We start from the raw sequence: 20602 nt of genomic DNA, 5'->3' as shown, positions 1-20602 counted from the left end.
ATGGGATGCAGAGCCCTCCCTGGTCCATATAGAGCACCTCTTGACTAGCAGTCCCTCACATGGTTCTAGGCTGACCTCTGATTCCATTCCTGACCGGCAGCTGCCCACTTCCACAGGGACTCTCTGGGTGGCTGTATCCCGCCTCAGGCCGGAAGGGAAATTCGTAACATGCAGTGCTGGGGTTCTGAAGCATCCTTTTCCTTGGACCCTATCTCATGCTGTTAAAAATGGCATCGAACCATCAATCCGGTTCCTGCTCCCTGCCCCATTCTTTCTGGATTGCTGGAGTAGCCTCCAGGTGGAGGTCTGTAATCTGGGACTGCCCCTTGGGCTCCTTTGGCTGCCAGAGCTCTCCAGGGGCTAGGCTGATTCCATGCGACACAAAGGGTGGCGGTGGGCTACAATGGGACAAGGGGTTTCACATGGGGAAGCTGAGGCACGGAGTGGACGAGGTTTGGCCAGACCATGAGTCTGTTTAGCCATATAGCCTTGAGCTCCGGTCCAGGGTGGGCACCACTTCTGCCCTCCGTACCCTTCTATATGTGCCCAGCACAGGCAAGTGGCTGTGGCTGGTTTTCAGAAGTCCCTGCCAGGCCAGGGTGGCCAGATCGCCAGGGCCCTACTGGGCTAGCGCAGCACCCCGCTGGAATTCTCTGACCCCCTTCTAGCCAGCTCTCGCTGGAATTCTCGGACCCCTCCCAACCCAGCAGCGCAGAGGTCGCTGAGCTGGGGCCGCCTCACGGAGTCCCGGGTGTGCTGGGCTGCGGGGACCGTGGTCGCCAGCACCTCCGCAGTTTATGGACAGGACACCTGGGTCCCCCAGGACCAGCTCGCTCGATTCAGGTCCAAGTGTTCTTCCCCAAGCTTCCCGGGGAGCTTCTGAGTGCCCCAGCTTCGGGGAGGCAGCAGAGGTCTCCGGCCACGCCCTCGTCCAGGACCTGAGCCCAGGCCGCCCCCGTGCTCCGGCTGTGGCAACCAAACCCCGACTCCGCCCCGGCCCCGACTGCCCCCGCCCCAAGGTCGCCCGCTCTGGCCCTACGCCCTCCCACCGCCGTCCGCCCGGTCCCTTGACACCGCGTCTCCCGCCACTTCTGCCAACTGCCCTCCCACCTTCCGGCAAGCGTGCCCGAGCCCGCCGGGCTACCGCTCGGATTTCGGCCCCTACAGCCTCTTGGCCTCGCCCCCACGGCCCTGCCCACTGTCCCGCCCCGCCCCGCCCCGCCGCCTTTTAGCCCCGTCCTCCAAGAACCGCCCAAAGCCCCGCTCCCTGCACTCAATGGTCCCGCCCCTTTCCGGCCCCGCCCCGACCCCCTTCCGGCCCCACCCATCGGGCCCGGGCCACGCCCTTCTAGGTCCAGCCCCGGCCCGCCCCCGCGGCCGCTCTCAGGCGCTATAAGACGGCGGCTGCGGCGAGCCCAGCGCGGAACCTGGAGCGCGATGGTCGGCCGCCGCGGCGCAGCAAGATGCTGGATGGGTTTCTGCCGGCGCGCTGGCTTGCCGCGGCCCTCGGGCTGACGCTGCTGCTCGCCGCGCCGCGCCCTTCGGTCGCCTACTTCGGGTAGGTGCCGTGGGGGACGGGTCGGGAACGGGCAGGGGCGCTAGACGGGTAGGTGGGCGGATGGGCAGGCCAGTGTCCGGCGCACTGCTGCCAGGCGGTTTGTTTGCGCGTCGTCGCTGCATCGGGTCCCCGCGGGGCAGCCGCCGTGCCCCGGACCCAGAGTCGCCGCCCAGCCGTAGGCCGCCTGGCTTCTGCCAAGAGGCTGGAGCCTCCCATCGCCCCTTCTGCTCCAAAAGTTACTTTAACAACAACAGAAAACACGTACAAAATCCAGATGTTCGTTCGCGTAGACCCAGGGAGACCTCCGAGCCCGAGTGGCTCGTTTTCTGCTCCGCGCTCCCCGCGCCGCCGCCGCCACTGCCGCCCGCCCGCTCGGCCCCGAGCGCACTTGGGACCGGCGGGGGGCGCCTGTCCCTCGACGCTGCAGCCCTGCGCGCTCGAGGGCGCGCCTCTGACCTTTCTGCTTCCCTCTCTCCCCGCCTTCCCGGTCGGAGATGCCCGTTCCCGGTCACCCTCGAGGGGCACAGAGCGAGGGGTGGCATGGTGCAGCGGCCCGCTGTCCCCTCCCTCCCAACCCGCGGTCCCGCCCCGCTCCAGGCGCCCGGCCGCCGCCCTCGCCGGTCACCTGTTCCTTCCTGGCCGGGCGCCGCGCGGAGGCCTGGCCGGCAGAGGGCCCCGTCGGTTCAGGAATCCAGCCCGGCGGGGCAGGGAGAGGCCGCTGGGCCAAGCAGCCCTGCAGGTGTATCCTGTTCTCAAAGAAAATAAAATATTTTCTTGGGAAACTTTCCCTTTGTGTTTTTCTTTCGCCTCTTTTCTTCTGTCCATTCCTCTTTCTTGGATTGCCTTCCAGGGTCAGTGTAGGGTCTTGGTCCCCATCTGGGCTCTCTCTGGGCAGGCGAACCAGGGTCTAGGGCTGCGGCCCTTGCCTCCTACGGAGTGGGCGGGAGGCTGAGGATGGCGGTCTGGCCACAGGTCCCTGTGAGTCACAGCTGCGCAGCAGTGAGCTGTGCTTTACTGTCTCTGGCCCTGACACTCCCGGCCTCATCTGGGTCTCTGCCCCTGTGGGATCTCTGCTCCTGTTCTGGGGCTCCAAAATTTAGCTGCTGTGGGCTACAAGTGGACCTTCGTGGACCAGCCTCTGGCCAGCATCCGCAGGCCTCCAGAGCATGGTGTGTGTGCTGTGGTTCCCTGCCAGGGTGAACGCTAGATTCTGTCTCTGTGCAGATGCAAGGGTGTCAGGCTTGTGGCTCCTGGTCAGGTCCTTTGCCTGCTTCTTTGGCCCCAAAGGACCGTTGAGGGTTGCTTCCCTGGGGAAAACTGGCTGTGAGGAGGACTCTAGACAGGTAGCCAGGACTTGGGTGAACCAAGCCTGGGTACATTCCAGAGCCAGTGTCCAGGAGGGGCAGACTTGGCACCTTGGGCCTCACTGGAGTTGACTCCAGAGGGTTGGCCAGAGAAGGAAGTGGGGGCCCAAGTTGTGCTTGGGGGGAAAATGGCATGGCAGCTCTTGTGGGCGCAGGTCGTGCTGAGGCGGAGGAGAGGGAGGGAGAAGGAGTTGGAATCTGGGGCTCTCTTCTCCCTTCCCCCTCTCTCTACACAGCCCTGCCTGGCACGGAGGCTCCCAGGCAGGAACGCGGCTCCAGTTACAGCCCGGGAACCCAGAGAGGAGAGGCTGGCCCTGGGGAGGGTCACGTGGCCCCCGGGAGCCCTCCCTGCCCCCTTGCTGACTGCAACCCAACCCTAGCCCTCTCAGGCTGCCCTGCCCTTCTTGAGGCCTCTGGACACCCCACAACCAGACCTCTCCAGGCTGGCTGCCTGCCAAGGGGCAGGGGCTGCCTCTTCTCCTCTGCTGGCCAGCTGGGCATCCTGCCCACTTAGCAGGTGTCATTGCCATTGGGATCTCTGGGGGCCAGTGAGGGTCAGGGGTGCAGGAAGGGGCTAACTCAAGGTTGGGAGGTGGGGCACAGACCCAGGTCTCTCTTCTGAGGAGGCTGTGAGGCTGGCCTCAGACTTTGGCTCACCTGCCTGGTCCTTCTGTGTCGGTCCTCGTGAAGAGATGGCACAGATGTCTGGGGCTGTATGTGGTGGGGCCTGGGCACCTTTCAGCCCTTCCTTAGAATCCTGTGCAGCATGAGCAAGCCCCCAGCAGAGGCCCTCAGCAGGCCAGGGGCTTCCAGCTCTGCTTCTTTTAAAGGTCTCAGAAGACACCGTCATAAACCCGGGGACTATGCTTTGGTTTTGGCATGTGCATTCTTGTTGCTCAGGAAACGTCTGCAGGCCACTCTGGGAAGACGGAGGGTGGAAGCCGAGGTCTGCTGTGGGGTCTGTAGGCTGTGGCCTGTGTGGAAGAGGCCCGTGTCCCCCAGCGGGGCCTGGAGCCCATGGCAGTCCTGATGTCAGTGCAGACAGGGTGCTGGAACCCTGGAAAGGCCATCATGGGGGCACTTTGGGACAGTCCCAGCTGAGCGGCATTACGGCCTGCAGAGTTCCTGCGTCCCAGCCAAGTCCCAGCTCAGTGGTTTTGGTGCATTCATGGGGCCATGCAGCCATCACCACTATCTAATTCCAGAATATTTTCCTCATCCTAGAAACCTCATACCCGTTCAGTGCTTACTCCCCCTTCAGGCCCTGGCAACCACTAATCTGCTTCCTGTCTCCATGGATTTTCCTCTTCGGGATGGGTTGTGGAAATGGAATCTTGCGCCATGTGGCCTTTGTGTCTGGCTGCCCTTGAGCAGTCTAGTTTCTGAGGCTGTTGGGGCTGCCCTTGCATCTAAGTGACAGCAGACACCAGCTAACCTATCTGGCAGTGGGGTGTCTAGGGTGTTCTCACTGCTCAATTATTTTGAACAACGTGGTGAACCTTGGTGGACACTTCCTTGTACAGTGTGAGCTTCCAGTTCTTTGGGGTTCATAGCTGAAAGTGGGGTTGCTGGTCACCACCTGATGGATGTGGTCCAAGTTTTCCCTGTCTCCCCGGTAATGTGGAGGTGAAGGGAGCCCCGGTGGGCTTCGTGTGTTCCCTGAATGACCGACGGCACTGAGTACCTTCCTGCAGCCACACACCCATTTTCTTTGGGGACCACTTGCTTACTCGGTTCTTTGCCTGCCTTTTGATCCAGTGGTGTTTCTGTTGAATGTGAGAGCTCTCTGTTCCCTGGTTGGCTCTCTCATCCTAGACCCAGAGATGCCTTCTTGTGCTTGGCCCCTAGTCCTGTGTTTGTGTGGTGTGGGGCTATGCACATGGCACATGCACATGGCAGAGGCACATGTGCCAGGGCTTTGTGTTGGGCTGTTCTGGGTGCTCAGGGCACCAGAGAGGACGCTGCTGCCTAGGGTGTGAAGGGTGCTGTTTTTCGTGCCAGTGCTCATGTCAGATAGGCAGGGTGGCTGTGTGTGGAAACTCTAGGGTCCAGCTGCAGACTTCCCAATCTGACAGCCAGTGGACAGGGGGCCCGAGAAATGAGGCTGGGTAGAGGCCTGAGTGGGGCATTTGTGCCAGACAGGAGGGTGCCAGGGAGTTGGGGCTGAGCCACACATTACAGTCAGCCCTGGGCTAGGACTGGCAGTGGGCAAGGGCTACATGGAGACCCCCAGCTTGGATGCCCCAGGGAGCACATGGGCAAGGGTGAGGTATGGTTCCTGGCAGTGGGATGTGCTGGTGGCATAGGCTAAGAGGCCTCTTAGAAGCTGCCCTAACCAGATGGCCAGCAGTGTGCCAGGTGAGCTCCAGGGGCTCAGAGGAGGGGATATGGGGTCAGTGTTCCTCCATGTGTCTGAACAGGAGGAAGACTGCAGTGGCATGAGCAGGCATAGGCAAATGCAGGAGCAGAGAGAGGGTGATCCTAGTCCCCCATGCAGCCCCTTTGCCCTTGCATCTCTGCCCTGGGAGGAGGCTCTCCCCTGGCCCCAATGCAGGCCAGGACCAGACCCCTGGGCCAGGGTCCACAGGCCACCCAAACTTCAGAGGAGAGAGACAGGAGTGCTGGTGGCTGTGTGGTAGGATTTGAGGTGAGGCGGAAGCAGGCCCCACCTAGCTCCACTCAGCTGTGTGAGCAGATGTCCTGCCCACAGCCGGCGGCCGTCTGGACAAGAGACAGCTGGCCTAATCTTGCTCCTGTCCCCGTCACACACTCTGCCTCCTGCCTTGTGGCTCGGGTGCCCGCCTAAGAAGCCTCCATGGTGCCAGCCCATGCCTGGGTGGCCTGAGGCAGGGCCCCTCCTGCTTACTACCTGCACTCCTCTTGTGTTTGGCCTGTGCGGGTTTCTCCCTGGGAAATGATGCCTTGGACTCAGGAACAGGGTGAGGAGTTCCTGAGGTGGGCTCGGGTGGCCAGGCCTTCTGGCTCTACCTGTCCTGAGGGCCCGGAAGCCCGTGCTCCCTGTGCCTGAAGCACCACCCCACACAAGCTGTGCTGGGCCGGGGCCTACCCATGCCCATGGGCTGCAGCAGGCCTGGGAGTGGCACCTTTACTAGGGAGACAAAACAAGCCGAGGCACAGGTTGTGGGCTGGAGCCATGCACGGCAGAGGCACATGCAGGTACCCAGCTGCCTGTGTGAACTTCACCTGTCCAGGGCCTCCCATCCTATAGGGTCTTTCTGGCAACCTGGGCATGTGATCTTCCCCCAGTGGCTCTCCCGGGCAGAAGCAGGAGGCCTCCTGGTCTCCCCTAAGCTGCTTACCAGAGCTCTCATCAGCCTGAGGCTGTGTGACCTCTGCCACCTTGTGGGTCCAGGTGCTTTTATATCTAGTCAGGGACATGTCCTGGCGTGGTCCTGACTTCAGTGGCCACACCTGCTGGATGTGGCCCAGCAGAGGCCTGCCCACTCTGAGCTTGTGCCCCCTCCCTACCTCCCATGTAGGCCTGGGGTTGCTGAGAGAGTGTCCTCTGTGCAGGGTCCGGCAGGGGTGAGCCCAGAGGCATGGCTGTGGACCAGGTCAGCCCAGTGGCAGGTGCTGGGAATAGTCTCACAAGCCCACAATCTGGGTGGCATGGGGCGTCCCTGCTGTTTGACCTATGGACCCTCCTGGCAGATCTCTGCTGGCTCTGCACTGCTGCCTGCCAGAGGAATCCCAGCTGCCTAGCTGGCAGCCTGGCACTGTGGGCCTGGCCACGGCCAGCAATGGAAAAGGCCTGCCACAAGCTGCGTTTATTTTTCTTTGTGATACCTGAGGTAGCAGCAGCCAGGGGAAGTGGGCTGGAGGTCTGACTGGTGGTGAGGCTGCTGGGGCCTGAAGATGTCAGGGCCATCTATGTCCTCAGACAGAAGTACCCCATCACTGCACTGGCTGGGCACTGGAGGAGGGTTGCCTCAGGGAGGAAGACTGCAGGAAGTGGGGCTGGGCCTGCAGAGCCATGCAATGTCTGCAGGGCCCAGGGCTGAGGTCACCATGCACATGGTGGGCAGCTCCTCCCCAGGGCCTGGGCTACTCTAGAGCTGGGGTGCTTGGGCACGTTCCAGGAGGTCCAGGATGCTGGGCAGTGACCAGACGCGGCTGGCGCTGCCTATACCCAGGTGGTTCTATAGCTCAACTCCTGGGGCTGCATCCAGTGAGGGGTTCCCAGCCCTCCAATCAGTGTTGTCTCTCACAGCACAAGTGGCTTGTCTTGTCCTCTGCTGTGACGCCAGTGTGTCAGACTTGGCCCAGGGGCCTGACTATGGGACTCAGGCCATGGGAGGACACAGGGTTAATCTCAGGCCTAGTTTCTCAGCTCTGGAATTTGTTTTGATTCTGTTTCACACAGAAATTAAGCGTTGTCTGGCAGGGCTGAGGCTTTGTCAGTGGGGCGCTGGCTTCTGGAACAGAAGCCTGGACTCCCTATGCCCCCGCCTATAGACAGGGAAGGGGCTTGTGGCTCTGGGCATTGGGCATACTGCCTACCTGCCAGCCAAGAAAGACCCATACCACCCTTGGGATGCCTGTGTGGCTGGCTGGTGCTCAGGGGACCTCCACCCCAAGCAGCCACAGCCTGGTTGCCTCAGCTTGTAGGGGTCTGCCTAGCTGAAGCTCTGCAGGGCTCCCCACGTGGCCTGGCCTGGCTCCTTGCTTCTTCATGCAGGCTGTGCATGGGGCATGGAGGCCCAGTGGCTGCCAGGACTTAGGGTGGTGCAACCACCTGTGTGCTACCTCCCAGAGCCAAGGCAGCACTGTCTTGTGCCATGCCCATGGGGCGCTACTTTGCCCAAGCCCTCTTCTGTCTCTCCTGATGCCCTCCCTGCTCCCTGCGTTCCATTCCCGACACAGCTGTGCCTCAGTGTGGGGGTGGGGGTGGGCTGGTACGGGGTGCCCTGGGGTACTGACTGATGGCTGCCCGAGATACCACATGAGCTCATGGTGCTGACCATGGGCTGATGGGGATGGAATCGGGTGGGAGGTCAGTCCAGCTCTCTACCTCGAGTGTGTGGCCCTGACCACACTTTCACCCTGGCGGCAGTGTCCTGCCTGTGTATGAAGTTCGAGGCCCCACCTGGTCAGGCACTTATGTGACTGAGCATGTGGACACTGGTCTGTAGTCATGAGACCACTTGGCCTGGAAGTCCTAGTTGGACACCAGTGCTGGATGTGTGGGTGAGCACAGGAGTGTGCAGGTCCTATGTGTGCATGTGTGCTGCAGACATGTTCACATGCATGCACACATGTGTATTTTAGCATGGACTGTGTGAGCTTGGAGTATAGGTGTGTGTGGGTGTATGCATGGGCCTGTGTGCATCTGTGGCTTTATATGGGTGTCTACACCTGTATGTGTGTGTGTGTGCGTGTGTGTGCGTGTGTGGCACATGTGTGTAGTGTGGGTGACTACATGAGTATATACACACACGCAAGCACACATGTAAATGTGGTATCTCTCTGGGTTTGTAGGAGTATCTGTGTATCAGTGTGTGTCTGAGCAAGGACCCCAGGTTCCTCGGGGCAGGGTGAAACTGCTTTGTCCCTCTGCCTCATCCTGGGGACGCTCTGTGTAAGGCTGCCCCATGGAAGGGTTCAGTGTGCACATCAGTGCTCTGGGGCTGTTGGGATGAGTTTGTAGGAGCCAGGTACTCTGTCTGGAGCAGTGGCAGCGGACATGCTGAGCATTGAGGTCACAGCATGGGCTCTCTGTTCCTGGAGCCATGCTAACCTTACCTCGCCTTCCCATGGCCTGCTCCTGTGTGTTGTGTGTTGTGTTTTCCCCTTTTTGGGAGTGTGAGGTCTGGCCAGACCCTCACCTGTGCCAGACAAGTGCTTTTCCACAGAGTGACACCCCAGCCCCCACTTTTTCCTTATAAGGACATGGTCACTTTGGCTTCTACCCCACCCAGAACTGAGATTCTCACCTTCATTGCACCTGCAAGGACCTTTTTCCTCCTGAGGCTCCGGAAGGACTTGTGCTTCATGGGGACACCGTCTGTCCCATGGCCGTGTTTTCATCTGCTTCACATTATTACTGCCAGCGGTTTTGCAGATGCTGCGGCCAGTAGTGGTGAGGGATAATAACCAGGCGAGAGTGGAAATGTGGCCACTGGGACCCAACCGCAGAGAAGCACAGGAGAAAGCACAGTGTGTGGAAAACAGCTCCTCTCACTGTGCTCAGAGAAGGCTGGCAACAACAACCCTAAGAAAAACATAAAAAGAGAAAAGAAGACAACTTGCAGATCAGCTCGGAATATCTGCAGAGAATGAGAAACCACAGAAACTGACCCAGCAAGTTTGGAGAGACTGAGCAGGCCCGGGAGAAGCAAAACGCCAGTAATAATCCTGGCTGAAAGTGGGTTAGAAGCTGCTGGAGGGAATTAGCAGCCTGGGAGCTGGGTGGGGAAAAATTGCAGTGCTGTGTGGAGAGAGGCAGAAAGGACAGATTGTACCTCAGAGAGGTGACACTGGCAGGCCAGCAGTGTGCCATGGCCCAGGGAGGACAGGAGCCTCTGAAGCAGTGAGGCTTAGGGAGAGCCTGGAAAGCAGCGCTTGCCCCGGGTGGGAATACAGTGAGCTATATGTGGACAGCACACATCAGAATCAGACACCAGGGATAGAATGGGAGGAGCCCTGCCAAAGAGGACACGGTGCAGATGGCATCCCAGGGCCACTGGCCATGCCTGCCAAGGTGCTGACTGATACACTGCATCCAGGTGGGTGCAGGGTGGGACTGGCGTACACACCACTGTACGCCAGGGAGCTCTCCTCAGCCTGGGGTTAGGACAGACTCGTGCTATAGCATTGATGGCCCAGGGCAAACAACTGCTAATTGCAGATGAGCAGAGAATGTGGTAAGGTAACACCAGCAACCAAAAAACCCAAAGAGATTCTTCAAAAAAGTCAAACATAGGCAGGTGGTACCAGTGTGAGTGAAGTAAGACGGCAGAGTGAGACCCCAGAAGGGCAGCACCAGTGCAGACGGCTGAGTTGGGTGGAATCAGGTCACACTGTCACCGGGACACCCCAGGACAGGAGCATGCAGGACAGAGGGCGAGCAGACACACTGATGAGTGCCAGATGGCGACTAGGGCTCCACAGGGTGGCTGCGCAGGGACCAGGTTCTGTGTGCACTCAGAAGCTGAGGAGTGCGAGCACCCCAAGTGTCCTTCAATGGAGTGCAGTGAAGATGGCACCGGGCCACGCACAGCCTTCGATAGAAGTGTGCCACTGTTAGAACAGTGAGAGCCAAGGACAGATGCTACACAGCTCACCTCTCTGGGTCTTGATGCGTCAAACTTGGAAACTGGCCTGCGGTACAGTTGCATTTAGATGACAGGAGAGGTTTGGGTCCGTGACCCAAACACAGGTGGGGTGGACGTATAGAGGAATGCAGTGTTTCAGATTTTCACCTTGCACGCGTGCACGGTTCTGCAGAGGGTCGCTATTCGCCAAGCCCCGCCCTTAGCTGGGGCTCAGTCCTTCCAGACCTCCTGATGAGGGTGTTGCCAGCGGGGCCAAGGTCCTGACCCAGCACAGGCTAGACTGCAGCTTTGTGTTGGTAACAGATAGGGCTGCGAAGATTCTGTATGTGGGGCCATTCTTGTACCTGGAACCCAGGGCACACAGGGAGTGTAGACAGGAGGAGGCCCCGAGTCTATGCACCTGTAGCCCTGCAGAAGCAGCAGCCCTGCAGGGAAGCCAGGGAAGCACAGGGAAGCCAGGTGCGGGCAGGGCGTCGGCAGCAGCATTAGGCCGCCATGATCTGACAAGCTGTGTCCAGGACTCAGGGATTCAGAAGAGCCGATTGCTGTGGAGTAGGGGTAGGCTGGGGCTTGTAGTGCTTCTTTTTCCCCAATGTTTTTGTTTTCAGGAAGTACTCTGTCAGTTCCTGTTTAGAGAACAAACAGGGTTTGCATGAGCTCGGATCATCTGGTTCCTGGTCTTCCCTCCCACCTCTGCAGCGCCTCATCTAACAGCCTTCCTCCTGCTCCCGTGCCACGTGTCAGAGAGAGAATGAAATGCGTGTCTTTCTGAGTTGGCTTATTTCTGTTACTCGGTGTTTCCATCTGGTTTCTTCCGCCTTCCTGCAGATGACCAAATGTAATTCCTCTTTGTGTCTGAGTAATGCTCTGTCAAGCATGGGCACCACTGCTCTCCTTCTTATGCTTCTGGGCCCCAAGCTCCTTCTAGGTCTTGGCTCTGTGAGGACTCCACGTGAGCAGGGTGTGCAGCCATCCCTGCAGTGCACAGACACCAGCGCCCCTGTGTGAACGCCGGGAAGGCTGTGGCAGGCTTGCCATAGTTCTGGTTTTGTGTTTTTGAGGAACTTCCTTCCTGATTTCCTCAGTGTCTGTGTTAACTGTGTTCCAGCCAGCAGGGTAGAAGGCTCCTCCCTGCAGCAGCATCAGGGAATACGGGCGTTGCCTCTGTGCTCAGTTTTGTGTTCTCACTGATGGCGACTCTGGCTGCATGAGGTGGAGCCTTGGTGTCCTTTTGACCTGCATTTCCCTAGTGACTGTGTTGGACATTTTTCATGTACTAATCGGCCACTTGTACTGCCCATTTGTTGATTGGACCATTTGATTTTTGGTGGTTGAATTTTTTATGCATTTAAACATTAATTCTCTGTTAGAAGTGGGGTGCTAGGTCACCTGGTAGGTCGCTCTGAGTTCTCGAGGCCCCTGGGCGCTGGCTGCCGGGGGTTCCCCACTCTGTGGCTCTGCCAGCACGGCTGTCTGCAGCACTTCTTTCCGGGGCAAGGGGTGCTCTGCTGTGCCTCGCCTGCACCTCCCTGGGCAGCAGTGCTGAACTTTTCTCTTAGACCTTTGGGCCACTGTGCCTCCTGGAGCAGTGTCTAGCCAGGTTGGCTCGCTTTTAACTTGGTGGTGTCTTGCTGTCAAGCTGAGTTCCACGTGTCTTGGACCCTGCCCTGTTAGCCATCCAGTCCACAGAAGTCCTCTGCCTTTCTGTAGGTGACCACTTCACTCTGCTGATTGTTACCCTTGCTGTGCTGAAGCTTTGCGGCTTAATGCCGTCCCATTTTCTGTTTTCACTTGTGTTGCCGGTGCTTTTGAGACCATGTCCAAAATATCATTATAAGGCCAATGTTGGGCTCCTCATCTAGACGGAAATACACACAGGCGGAGGAGGTCGAGTGCGGACCTGCCGTCAGGTTAGGACGCTTGGTGGATCAGATGACAGCACAGGGTGAGGGGAAGGCACTGTCCCCAGGTGAGACTCCCATGCTCTTGGCTGAGCACCGCTTTGTCTCTCCAACCCCATCAGACACCTGTGGGGCGCCAGGCAGCAGCTGTGAGAAATAGGCAGCAGGTGCCCCATGTGGGGTGGGCAACTGTTCCTATGGGTGGTGCCTGTGCCATGCCATGCCAGGCTGCAAGGCTACAGCTCGAGTGGTGACCCTGTGGGCAGACGCGGGTGGCCGGGCTGGTGCAGGGCCGAGGCAGATGGGGCCAGGAGGCTGGCGCACATTGCCTACCACATGTTTCTGGAGGGGCCATCTGTGTGCAGGCTGGCTCACAGCCGTGCACAAGAGGTCTGCCCTGGCCCTGTCACCTGTCATATAGCCCACGTGTCCTGTGTGTCTGCAGGCACCCCAGACTCAGGCTGTGGCCCCTGGGACCTGGCTGCTAGCCTGAATACAGGGTGGATGTGTCTGCCCTTTGTCCATTCTCTGTATTCTTTTTTTAAAAAATTATTTATTATTATTCATTCTCTTTATTCTCATCTTGATTTCTGTAAACTGAATAATGAAAACATAAAAAGTCACATACATCAGTGGGCTGCATGTAACGGTTTCCTGCATGGGCCTGGGTGTGATGTTAGAATCTGCCGTCTCTGCACCTCTGGCCTCCATGATATAAACTTCCTGGTGCTTTCCTGGTTTGCACAGCCTCAGGCTCCTGTCTGTCACCCTGACGTGCGGCCGTTCACCTGAACTTCTTGTTCATGCCTGCTTTGTCCATTGCTCGGATCCATGTGGTTATTCATGTGTGGTAAGCCACGTGTCCACGCATACACACACACACACACACAGACACTCACACACGCATACACAGAGCGAGGTTTTGCTCTAGGGTGGAAACCGAGTTATTCCCATTGCACCACGTGTCTGGCTCTGTGGGGGTTGGCACACCCTGCTGGCCTGTGGGAGTCAGTGGCCTCTGTGCCCTCATAGATATTTTTAGAAATCTTTTCAATAGTCAGATGAAGTAATCGAATACGTTAATTCCTCAACATCTTGTGGTTTCAGAATCAGACACAAAGTATTCCCTATTCTAAGGTTGCGTGTAAGCCCCTCACCATTTTTAATGCTCTTCTTTAAGTATGTAATGACTCGTATATACACTATTGGCTATGTAATGATAACATCACAGTGGTTTTCTTCAGGTTAGAAGCCTACTTTCTTTCCCCCTCACTTCTTCCTCCTCCCAGCTCTCTCCCCTTCCTGTCCAGTGAGGAGACCAGGACATGGCTTTGGGCATGTCCTCAATGGCTTCTTCAGAAAACTACAGCCTTCGTTTGCAAAAGCCAGTTCAGGTAACCCGTGTTTTTACACCCTGTTGTTCAGGTCCAACCATGGGGCACTCAAGGTGGCAGGCCTGCGCCTCTCCCTCTAATTGGCTTCTGGCAGGTCTGCAGGGCCCAGCTGTACTTGGTGTCCAGGTTACGTCCCAGGCTCAGGGCCCCACCACACCCTGACGCCCAAGTTCCAGCGTGCTACATATCTGTGATTCTCATGCCTGGGCCCAGTGTAGGCGCACAGAGTTACAGAGAGAGAGAGAGAGAGAGAGAGAGAAAGAGAGAGAGAGAGAGAGAGAGAGAGAGAGAGAGAGAGAAGAGAGAGAGAAAGAGAGAGAGAGAGAGGAGAGAGGCGAACGCCTGCAGTAGGGGCGCTTCAGGGACCAGCCCTGTGAATCCGTCATAGGCTATGACGTCTTCCCCTAGGCCCAGGTTCTTTGTGGCTCTTGGGCCTCTCAGGCTGATTGTCACCAGGGAAGTGCCTCCTAAGTGGCATAGCAGTGCCCTCCCATGTCCCAGTGTACATTCCTGCTTGCTCCCACCCCCACCCACCTCCGCTGCTTGCGTCTGTCTGTGTGTTCCCTTCCCCTGCCCACATGCAGCTGCATCGTACACAGCTCCAGGTTCATCTTGTCACAAAAGTGTCTTGGGATGTCCAGGCAACAGTGTGTCATGATGGGGAGGCTAAGGCCTTTCTGGGGATCTTGCTGGCCTCGGGTATGCCGTCCTGTCTGGGATGAAGGCTTCTTCTATGTGAGCTGTGTTTGAGTCTGGGAGTGGCTCTGCCTTGCTTCTGGAGGAGCTGGGCAGCTACCATGCTGTTGCACATGCCCTTGGAAGCAGCTGTGCTGGCCCTCCAATTCCTGAGGGTCCCTTATGGGTACTGTCTCTGATCTCAGCCCAGGAAGCCCTGGCAGTCCAAGGTGTCCTTTGACACAGTTCCTTCTGAGGGTCCCCAAGCCCTCCTTTCTGGGTGCCATAGGAGGAGGGTGAGGCCGCCAGGCTATGTAGCTAGGCAGAATGTGCTCCTGGGCATAGCCTGGTGTCTCTCAGTCTTCTTCCCAACCTGGCTGTGCCCTTCAGGGGACTATGGGGAGGGTTCAACAGTGCACATGGCTTGTGAGTACCAGGGCATTGTCCCTGGGCACCAATGTAAGAGTTGTGGGTAAGCCCTGGGCCAGGCACATCCATGGTGGCCAGGGAAAACCTGGAGACAGCCCCTTCTGAGGCCTCAGGTTGCCCTGGACCTGGGCTTCTGTCCCTTGCATAACACCACATGTTGCTCTCTCGTCCCCAGGCTGACAGGCAGCGAGCCCCTGACCATCCTCCCACTGACCCTGGAGCCTGAGGCAGCAGCTCAGGCTCACTTCAAGGCCTGTGACCGGCTGAAGCTGGAGCGCAAGCAAAGGCGCATGTGCCGCAGGGACCCGGGTGTGGCCGAGACACTGGTGGAGGCCGTGAGCATGAGCGCACTTGAGTGCCAGTACCAGTTCCGCTTCGAGCGCTGGAACTGCACGCTGGAGGGCCGCTACCGTGCCAGCCTGCTCAAGCGAGGTGAGTGGGGTCCGCCGAGGGCTGGGCCAGGGGCCTGGGCCTCCCATGGCCTTGCTTACAGCCAGGGCTCTTGCCAGGTGATGGTTAGGTACGGGTTACCACCCAGCACCACTGAAAACAGTGAAATCTGGGATTGGAGACATCCTCCCCACCCATCTAGGGGAGAGGCGCCACTGGCCCATCCAGATGAGGCATCCAAGGGTGTTCCCAGGCGTGTCCCCACTGACCTCTGACCCTCAGATCCCTTTTGACCCCTGGCCCAGGCTTCAAGGAAACTGCCTTCCTCTACGCCATCTCCTCAGCTGGCCTGACGCACGCACTGGCCAAGGCCTGCAGTGCCGGGCGCATGGAGCGCTGTACGTGCGACGAGGCGCCTGACCTGGAGAACCGCGAAGCCTGGCAGTGGGGTGGCTGTGGGGACAACCTCAAGTACAGCAGCAAGTTTGTCAAGGAGTTTCTGGGCCGACGATCAAGCAAGGACCTGCGGGCCCGCGTGGACTTTCACAACAACCTCGTGGGTGTGAAGGCAAGCAGATGGGACAATGGGGAGCACTGAGCATGGGTGGGTGGGGCCTGAAGGGGAGGGCCAAGCTGCCATTGCTCAGCAGCTCAGGGTCAAGCTACTAGAGGCTGGTTACCTTCTGGACCTGCTGGGACCCTCGTACTAGGGTGCTCTTTGACTCCCTGAAAAAGGTGAGTCAGAGGTTGAAAGAGGAGTTAGCAGGGTCTGGGGGGTCTGGGCCCCCGTATCTGTCCTGGGCCACTCAGATTGCCAGATCTGGCTCCCTGCTTGGACCGTCAGAGCAGGAGGTTAGCAGTCTGTGTTCCCCACTTGCCAGAATGGTCTGTAGTCTTGACCCGAAGACATCCAGGGAAGGGGGCTGTAGATAGGATTCTGGGGAAGGGTGGGGGATGCAAACCCACTTGCCCAAGTCAGGGACAGCCTGAGTCACTGTGTCACTGTCCCTGTCTGTGGCTGCTTCTGTTGTTTCCGGAGATGGAGAGAAGCCCCTACCAGGCCTTTCTGTAGGCCAGACTGGGAAGGCACGCCAAGCCCCTGAGAGCCCTGGCTTTTCAGCTCCAGATCCACATGCTGGCAGGGAGCAGCAGCTCCCTTCATTCAGGATCTGGATGGTGCCCATGTCCCTGGCCCACAGTGTCTGAGCTCACCAAGCCCTCAGGTGCAGAGGCAAGGATGGGCCTTGGGAGGGCTGGGCAGCCCCAGTGCTGGGATAGGGAGGGTGGGAGGTCACCAGGCCAGCGCTGCCCTGTGCTCAGAATCCCACACTAACTGAAGAGTCAGTCTTCCCTTTCCCACCAGTGCCCAATGCCCTGGGCAGGCTGGCAGCAGGCCCCTCAAGGGCAGACCAAACCCTTTGGCCTGGCCATTCTTTCTGCAGCCCTCCTTTCCTCTCTATTGGCCCTTGCATGAGCCAGTAACAAAGAGTCACCCTGAGTGCCTGTAAGCTCTACAGGCTCTGGAGCAGCCACGTTTTAACTAAATTTGGTTTTCTCATGAAAGCAGCATCAAGTGCAGGAGGGTGGGGAGGGCAGCACAGTTCTAATCTCCACCCAGCAGCACTCAGTGGTCTGCTCAGGAGCTCAGCACTTAGCTCAGGGCCCACCTGGACAGGGCCTCCTCCCCATTGTCCTGGCTTTGAGGTGCCCTCAGGGACCCAATGATCCCATGGGACGCTGGCTATCTTGCGGGGGGGGGGGGGCATGAAGTCCTGGACATCAATATGCAGCCATGCCAGTTGCCATGGCTGGGCCTTGGCCATGAGCTGGGAGAGCTCAAGGGTGTAGCCCCTCCTCCTCAGTGTCCTGGGTACCCTCTGGGGGAGCAAGCCTTACTAGGTGGTACATGTATTTACCCCACAGGGTGCCCCATGCGTGATGCCTCTGCTCAGGTAGGGATGTGGCCAGCCTGGGGCAGGGCCCTGGGTGAGGTCACACATGCTGTTGTCTGTCACTTGAGTGGCATCCTGGAACCTGAAAGGAAGCCTGAGTGGCATGGGTGATGGACAGTGGGACACTTTAGAGGGCAAGGTGGCTGCCATGGGGCCAATGTGCTGTCCCCCAACTGAGGCAGAAGGTAGGGCTCCACACATTGGGCTTTGGTGACCTCTACTGGCCAGGCCTGGCTCCCTCACCCTGGGCTCTGTGCAGGTGATCAAGGCTGGAGTGGAGACGACCTGCAAATGCCACGGTGTGTCAGGCTCCTGCACCGTGCGGACCTGCTGGCGGCAGCTGGCACCTTTTCATGAGGTGGGCAAGCACCTGAAGCACAAGTACGAGACAGCACTCAAGGTGGGCAGCACCACTAACGAGGCCACTGGTGAGGCAGGTGCCATTTCCTCACCCCGGGGCCGGGCCTCAGGGATGGGCAGTGACCCACTGCCCCGAACACCAGAGCTGGTACACCTGGACGACTCGCCCAGCTTCTGCCTGGCTGGCCGCTTCTCCCCAGGCACAGCTGGCCGCCGTTGCCACCGTGAGAAGAACTGTGAGAGCATCTGCTGCGGGCGTGGCCACAACACGCAGAGCCGGGTGGTGACCAGGCCCTGCCAGTGCCAGGTGCGCTGGTGCTGCTACGTGGAGTGCCGGCAGTGCACCCAGCGAGAGGAGGTCTACACCTGCAAGGGCTGAGCCTGCTGCAATCAGTCCTGTTCTGTGGGGTGCAGGCACCCCACACAGTATGAGGGTATCACTCCTACCAGGGCTGAGCCCCCAGGCTCTGCCAGCCCTGCTGTGGGGTGTCTTATGTTGCACACATTGCAAGGGTCTACACCTGGAAAGGCCAGCATGCATGGCGTGGGTGTCTACAACTGCTGGGACTTAGGTGCCGTCAGCTTGCTGTGACCCAGTACTGGTGCAGTAGCCCCATCTGGGCCCCACACCCTCATCACCCTGGGCCTCAGCTTCCTCCCGACACGAGAGCATCATCATAGTGCTTTCTGAGTTGTCTCTGTCCCCGACATGCCCGTTACCGGGCCAGAGCACCTTTGTGACCATGTGGCTGCCTGTCAGAGCAGCCTGGCCTGGCACCGACACCAGCACTGTGTTCAGAGAGCCAAACCACTAGGAGTGAATGCTGGCTGCCTGTGTCCAGCCCTGCCACCCAGGGGCCAAGCCCAGGGGCCACACTCGGGGGGGGGGGGTTCTGTTGTCCCTCACTGAGGTTGAGCACTTCTTTTTGGAGTGAAATCATTGACTTTTAAATTATTATTATTTAACATAATAATTATTATTTCCTCTGACCCTGCCACCACCATGCTCTTGGGTACCTTGAGCCGTCTGAGAGGCTGCTCCTCCCTGTCCCCCCCCTCCCCCCACTGTCTGCCCTGTCTTTGAAACCACTATTCCAGAGGGTTCTGGATGCTGTCATTGAATGAAGAGACCCTGGCCGCACCTTCTGGGCTCCAGAAGCAGCCATGCAACAGCACAGCCAGCTGGGGGCCCCTGCTCTGCAGCAGGGTGGGGGGCCCAGGGCTAGGGTGGTATGGGTAGCAGGGTGAAGGGACAGTGACCCACTTGTGCCTGCCTTGGGGAGCATGTGGGGGCAGGTGTAGTCACCTAGCTTTGGCCACAGGCTGCCCTTCTTTTCCAGTGCTGTCTTTACAGGGGAAGCGACCAATGCCAAAGGGGTTGGTTCGGGAGTGTGTGTGTGTGTGTGTGTGTGTGTGTGTGTGTGTGTGTGTGTATGCTCAGCTGGCATGGGCAGCTAGCTCCCTGTGGTAGCCCTGGGTTTTCTGGGTGGTGTCCCACAGGTGTGGCTGGGGTCCAAGCGGGTGGCGGGGTGGACACAGACTACTGAGTGAGGAGCGGCTTCCTTGGGGGGCTGAGGTCCAGGAAGCTGGTGAAGTTCTAAGGAAAGCCTCTTTCTGGGAACATGGGTCTCTGGCCCCTCCTGCATGGAACGTGTGACAAAGTGAACTCTAGTTGATGACAGCCTGGCCCAGCTTCAGGAACAAACGTGGCAGAATCATGCTGGCATGGTCTGGCTGGGGGATGGGGGCTGCCGGCAAGGGTCCCCATGCCCTTCTGTCCATGCCTGTGAGCCTCGAAGTAGACCTGCCAGGAGCCCTGGTAGCTGAGCTCAGCATCATCAGGTGTGTGGCACAGCTCTGCCAGGTTGGGAAGGGCATTTTTATCAGATACCACATTTAGCTCTGTGTCCTCAATCTTCAGGAAGTACTCAGTACTTTTTGAACAGGTGGATCCCACACATCCCCTGGCTGTTTCTATGCAAGTGTGTGCTGGAATGTCTTGCGAACTGCCGCAGCTGCTCTTCAGGGGGCAGGATGAGGGAAGGGAGGTCCCCTCCCGGCCCGCGTGGACCTGGACCCAGGCTGGCTAAGGCCAGGTGGTGCCAGGGCACACAGGACTGTCCTTGTGCTGAGTCTGCGCGAGCCTGTCGATTTCTCTACCTCATCTGTGTAGTAAGTAGGTGTGTATCTGAGTGACTGTGGAGAATGTATTTATTTAACAGCTTTGTATAACAGAACCAGAAACAATGGAAACACTAAATAAATGTATTTTAAATTATAGCCAAATTCAGCCTGGAGCTTTCATAAGGATCTTTATAAGGGATCAAGGTGGTGGCTGGGGTGGGGGAGGCAGACAGGTAGGAAGGGGAGGACCTGGGGCAGGGGAGGACACAAAGAAGAGCCGCCCGCTAGGGAGAGGAGGTTCACAGGGTGGGGGGTAAAGAATGTGGAGAGGTGTGAAGGAGGAAGTGGGAAGAGGGAGACGCGGGGGAAGGGAGATGCAGGGAGGGGGTTGGAGGAGGTTCACCGAAGGGGGAGAAAGTAGGGGGAGAGGAATAGGGGGATGTGAGGAGGGAAGGAGGGGCGCGTGCAGGGCGGGGTGTGTGGTGGGGCTCATGGATGGGCCCGGAGACAAGGCCTCCCCTGCAGGACGCCTCCGTGCAGCCTCCTGCTCCCTGTCTTGCCTGGAGTCTACTCTGCATCTCTTGCTTCTCAAAGTGTCACTAGCTGTGGCTGTGACCACTGTGGGCTCCATGCCTGCCACTGCCACGTAAGTATGTGCTGAAGCCAGTTCCACCCCAAGCCCGGGATTTGCCTGGTGCCAGTGTGGATTGTGTCTGAGAGGTCCAGATTGCTTTCCAGAGCCTGGCACTGGGTCCGGCGTGGGCACCACAATGGGCAGCCCAGTGGGTGTAGGCAGAGCCCTTCTCTTCAGGAATACACTCCCTGGCGTTTCTCCCCGCCAGTTCGAGGTGCAGGCTGCATGCGTGTGCCCGTGCCTGCATGTGTGTGGCAGTTGTCTGTGCATCACGTCATGTGTCGTATGTGTCACTGTGTGCATGTGGTGTGAGTCTCATTTCTGGCCTGGTTGTCTCTCAGGCCTCCAGCCCAGGCAGGACCAGGGCCACCCCAAGAAACCCTCCTGCCAGGCAGCGAAAGTCCCCTGTCCACCTGCTGCAGACTGGACAAGGAAGAGGCTTGGCAGCTCCTGGAGCCCAGAGTTACCCTGCCTTTGCTGGGCCACTAGTCGAGGTTGGAAGAGTTGTATTGCCCCAAGGCTCGAG

General features: G+C 58.7%; 1 protein-coding gene across 1 annotated transcript; it reads left to right on the top strand.

Annotated features, from left to right (window-relative positions):
- Window positions 1–1366: 1366 nt before the first annotated feature.
- Wnt9a (Wnt family member 9A) lies at window positions 1367–19604 on the top strand. The gene is made up of 4 exons (XM_003477192.5): window positions 1367–1558; window positions 14792–15048; window positions 15312–15574; window positions 17218–19604. Exons 1-4 carry the CDS (start codon window positions 1464–1466, stop codon window positions 17695–17697), a joined length of 1095 nt encoding a protein of 364 aa, XP_003477240.1. The 5' UTR covers window positions 1367–1463; the 3' UTR covers window positions 17698–19604.
- The last annotated feature ends 998 nt before the right edge of the window (window positions 19605–20602 follow it).

This window comes from Cavia porcellus, unplaced genomic scaffold (assembly GCF_034190915.1).
Source record: "Cavia porcellus strain 051 isolate PalLab524CR breed Dunkin Hartley unplaced genomic scaffold, mCavPor4.1 scaffold_21, whole genome shotgun sequence".
Classification (NCBI taxonomy): Eukaryota; Metazoa; Chordata; class Mammalia; order Rodentia; family Caviidae; genus Cavia; species Cavia porcellus.
Note: the sequence above shows the minus strand (reverse complement) of the source record. Positions and strands in the feature narration are given on the sequence as shown.

What these genes read in the sequence shown, in the direction of transcription:
- Wnt9a (XM_003477192.5), top strand. Translation starts at nt 1,464, where the DNA reads ATGCTGGATGGGTTTCTGCCGGCGCGCTGGCTTGCCGCGGCCCTCGGG. An exon ending in CCTTCGGTCGCCTACTTCGG is followed by an intron (nt 1,559 to 14,791) that starts GTAGGTGCCGTG and finishes TCTCGTCCCCAG; the next exon opens with GCTGACAGGCAGCGAGCCCC. An exon ending in TGCCAGCCTGCTCAAGCGAG is followed by an intron (nt 15,049 to 15,311) that starts GTGAGTGGGGTC and finishes CCCCTGGCCCAG; the next exon opens with GCTTCAAGGAAACTGCCTTC.